Source organism: Homarus americanus, unplaced genomic scaffold (assembly GCF_018991925.1).
Source record: "Homarus americanus isolate GMGI-L3 unplaced genomic scaffold, GMGI_Hamer_2.0 scaffold6317, whole genome shotgun sequence".
NCBI lineage: Eukaryota > Metazoa > Arthropoda > Malacostraca > Decapoda > Nephropidae > Homarus > Homarus americanus.
Genome location: NW_024730668.1, coordinates 9,064,367 through 9,068,421, shown reverse-complemented (window position 1 = coordinate 9,068,421; position 4,055 = coordinate 9,064,367). Strand labels below are relative to the sequence as shown.

Genomic DNA, 4,055 nt, shown 5'->3' with positions numbered 1-4,055 from the left:
TTCAAAATATTCCTGGTCTTATAAGGAATCCAGCAATGTCAATTATATTATCCTAACTTAAGTGTTTAATTTTCTTTGTTTAAAGGACTGTACAGGTAGTCATTTTCTGTTAAACTTATACAGCAAATATAACCATCAGTTTTCCGGCATTTTCGAAAATCCGGCACTCCTCAGGTCCCGAGGTTGCCGGATTTTTTATAGTCAACCTGTACAGTAATTTAAAAATTCCGTAAGTGAATTTCCCTAACACGAATTTTCGTAACGCTGGTGATGCCTGTATATAATGGACTGAGTCCAATATTATTCTGGATATAATAGAATTTTGGCTTTAATGTACCGGCCTTGCCCCCAGTTAGTCCGTTATATTGGGGGTTTATTGTTTGTGCAAAGAAAATGAAACTGTCATAAGATCAAAAATATAAAGGTAATAAACACTTGTTACATTTGTACCATGGGTGATCTCGACTCCTTGTCTCCTTATCCCATTCATATTGACAAGATTCCCAAATGGCAATGCACTGTTTTTGTCTTTTCCTGCATTTATTCTTATTAGTTGTATTTATTCCTCATATTTATTGATAAAGTATATTCGGCGATATCCCCGTTAGCCGGAGCAATTGGTGCAGAGCTCTACCGGGGATGAGAGATTTCCGGGAAACGAGACGACTTTCTTAAACCCGGAAAAATTCCTTATCCCTGGAACCTTTTCCGGTTACTGGGAAAAGTTATCGAATTTCTAAATTAGACCTCTTGCAAAGTCGCACACTAGCCCACTCCCCAGAATGTTTGTGGGTGCTGGGGATGTTTTCCTTGAGCCTAAACTACTGGAATCCATAAATACAGTTCTAATTAAGTTAGAAACTTCATTTCTCAATAGTTTACTGTATCTAAAAGTTTGGTTAAATAAATATACAGCTAGACCCCGACTTACGACTGCTTCGACTTACGACTGCTTCGACTTACGACCGTCGGGCCTTACGACATAGATTAAAAAAAAAAATTTCAAATGACACATTTTCTACACCGAAACATTTCCAGTTAATGTAGTCTCCATGTATAATTAGAAAATTATGGGGGCCCCATGTGCATTCAGCTGACTACATTAAAGGTAAGTGCTCAGTCACACTGTATCCATTCCTCATTATTTATTACTTTTACTGTACTGTATTTCATTGTAGATTTTTTATTATTTTTTTTTTATTATTATTTTATTTATTTTTTTTTATCTATGTCGGACCTACGACCTGGATTTGGGTCCCTAACCCCGTCGTAAGTCGGGGTCTAGCTGGTATATAAAAATTTAAAATCTATAGGATATGGGCATGATTGATGCTGTGTTACAGCAAAGACTGGTATTTTCCACTCACATGGAGCTGTGGGGGATTAGTGGGTCTCTTGTAACTGACCTGACCTGATGCAGTGTCAGGTGGAGGTAGGATGAAGGATTAGTGGTCTCATATTACTCACCTGATGGAATGTCAGGTCACCTTTTCTTGGGTGGAGGATTAGTGGGTCTCATGACCTGAAGATGTCCTGAATAAACACGAAATCTAAAGTATTTTTAGAGAGATTGTGATAAGTAAAGACGTGGAGGTCTAAAGGGTGAAGGTGGCATGCCGCACGCTCCCAGTACTGTCAGGTGAAGCCAATTCACCCCCTCGTCGGCCATCTTTGTATAGGCTGGTCGAGTGGTCGCGGGCCAGGAGGCTGAGTGACCCTCATTGACACTGGTTTGCACTGTTTACATAGCATCCCTGTGTGATTAAGTGACACTACAGACCATTTCCCATCCCATAATTTTAGCTGTGTTGATTTATGAGTTTGTTTTAGCATAACACTAAAAAACAAAACAATGTTCTGTTTATTCTAGGTGATGGACTGAGGTGCATTTGGGTAGACTGTCAGTCTTTTTAGTATTTTGTGTTTCTCTCAAGTACCAAACGCCTTTCTCCTGCTGGTATTCCTTGACCTCCCTTACAAAACATTTGTGAAACCAGTCGGTGAACCACACTTCCGTCATCCAGGTTTTCTTGTTGTGGTGGTAGAAAATTTGGAGGAGGTGCATGTCTTTGTTCTTGAGTGCACGCTGACGCTTAGCCCGGTACAGCAACATGGGCTTGATCGTGTGTCCTGCAGCGATGCCACATAGCAGGAGAGAGACACGATCTTTGGCCTCCTTGAAGCCCGGTGCTCTCCTTTCCTCCTTGGAAATGAACGACCTAGCTGGCATCTTCTTCCACCACAAGCCAGTTTCATCAGCATTAAAAACCTGCTCTAGCTTGTAGTCCTTCTCCTGGATAATCTCGGCAAAGATCGCAAGATACTCCCTCGCTGCTACATCATCCACTGAGGCTGACTTACCAGTGATATTCAAGTTGTGCAGGTTGTAGTGCTTTTTGAAATTCTCAAACCACCGCTTACTGGCATTAAATCCCTTCTTTGTGGTATCACCAGCACTAGCACCACCTTCACCATTCATTTCACCTTTACCACCCTCCTCAGCATGGAATCAGTCATAGAGGACCCTGACTTTGCCATGGATAAACTTCTGGCTGTGGCGGTGGTCAAAGTTCTCAATCCAGATGTTAAGGGCTTTCTCCATCTTCGCCATAGCTGTATCCTTCACATTAGCGTGAATTATCTGGGCATGCTGTACTTATTTTTAGAACTGCAAATACAGGGATCACTTGTTGTTTACATTGATTAATTGTACTTGTAATAAGGATATTATCTTAGGCAATATATTTTGTTTCAGACACTGATGTCACATCTCAAGACCAAGTTTAACATTAAGTAGAAGTTCAAAATGTCAAATAGAGAAAAAAAGTTCTCCTGTATGGAATGTGACAAAGTGTTTAGCTGGAGGTCTTCTCTGAGGTCACATTTACTTACTCACAGTAATATCAAAAACTTTGAATGTGATGAATGTGGGAAACAGTTTTCACAAAAAGGTACTCTCAAGAAACATATACTTGTGCACAATGGCTTTAAAGAATTTGAATGTGCTGAATGTGAGAAAACGTTTTCACAAAAGAGTCATCTCAAGAGACATTCGCTTGTGCACAAAGGCATTAAGAAGTTTATATGTGAAGAATGTGGGAAAAGGTTTTCACAAAAAAGTGATCTGAAGACACATATACTTGTGCACAATGGCATTAAAGAATTTGAATGTGATGAATGTGGGAAGAAGTTTTCTTTAAAGGGTGATCTCAACAGACATTTGCTTGTTCATAATGGTATTAAAAGGCTTAAATGTGATGTATGTGGGAAATGTTTTTCCAGGAAAGATAATCTCAGATGTCATATACGTGCACATGAAAAAAGCAGAATTTCATAAATGTTTGAATAAAGTTGACATCACTATAGAACCATGTCAGTAAGCTATGAATACTGCAGAATACACAGAAGTGACAAATGCCACTTTAATACACAATAAACACATTTTTATTGTCTGTGCTAAAGAAGTAAATTTCTTCAGTCTTTGCTCAAGTACTTTACTGTGACATAAACAATATGCTAGAAAAATAAACTTGTGTTAGTTGTTGGATCATACCAGTCTAGCTGAACTTCCATAATAACCTTGCTATCATGTAATGGTCACAAGTTCTATTTTCTTGGTCAAGTCAGGTGATATAGGCTTATTCATGTCCTCTTGTCATTTGGAAACTGTGACTCACAGTAGCTAAACACTTGCTCAGCACCTGAAGTTTAGCCTCTCCAGTGAGTCTGTGTGTTCATATATAAGAGCCTTGATGGTTTAAAGGAGCAGCAGTAGGTGTTCAGCTGTCAGTGGGACTTGTTCTACTATGGCCTACTCTTGGTTGACCTCCTGCTGGCTCACAGTTAGTTAGTTCTCTGGCTTTATGGGGAGTAATTACCCTTAGTTATCTTGTATTACTCTTTGTCAACCTTTAAGGTAGTCATGATTTATATTATTGTGACATCATAGTTGTTTATAATTTGTCTAGATGTCATATAGTAAATATATTTGTGTGTGAAATGTTAGTATCTGATGTATTTCCCATCTTGTATACTGATTGTATTGTAATAATTAA

The 4,055-nt window shown here is 38.9% G+C and overlaps 1 protein-coding gene across 1 annotated transcript; it reads left to right on the top strand.

Moving 5' to 3' along the window:
* Positions 1-2,806: 2,806 nt before the first annotated feature.
* LOC121867074 (gastrula zinc finger protein XlCGF49.1-like) lies at positions 2,807-3,337 on the top strand. Its single transcript, XM_042366830.1, has one exon. The coding sequence runs from the start codon at positions 2,807-2,809 to the stop codon at positions 3,335-3,337; it is 531 nt and encodes a 176-aa protein (XP_042222764.1).
* Positions 3,338-4,055: the final 718 nt, after the last annotated feature.

What these genes read in the sequence shown, in the direction of transcription:
- LOC121867074 (XM_042366830.1), top strand. Translation starts at nt 2,807, where the DNA reads ATGTCAAATAGAGAAAAAAAGTTCTCCTGTATGGAATGTGACAAAGTG.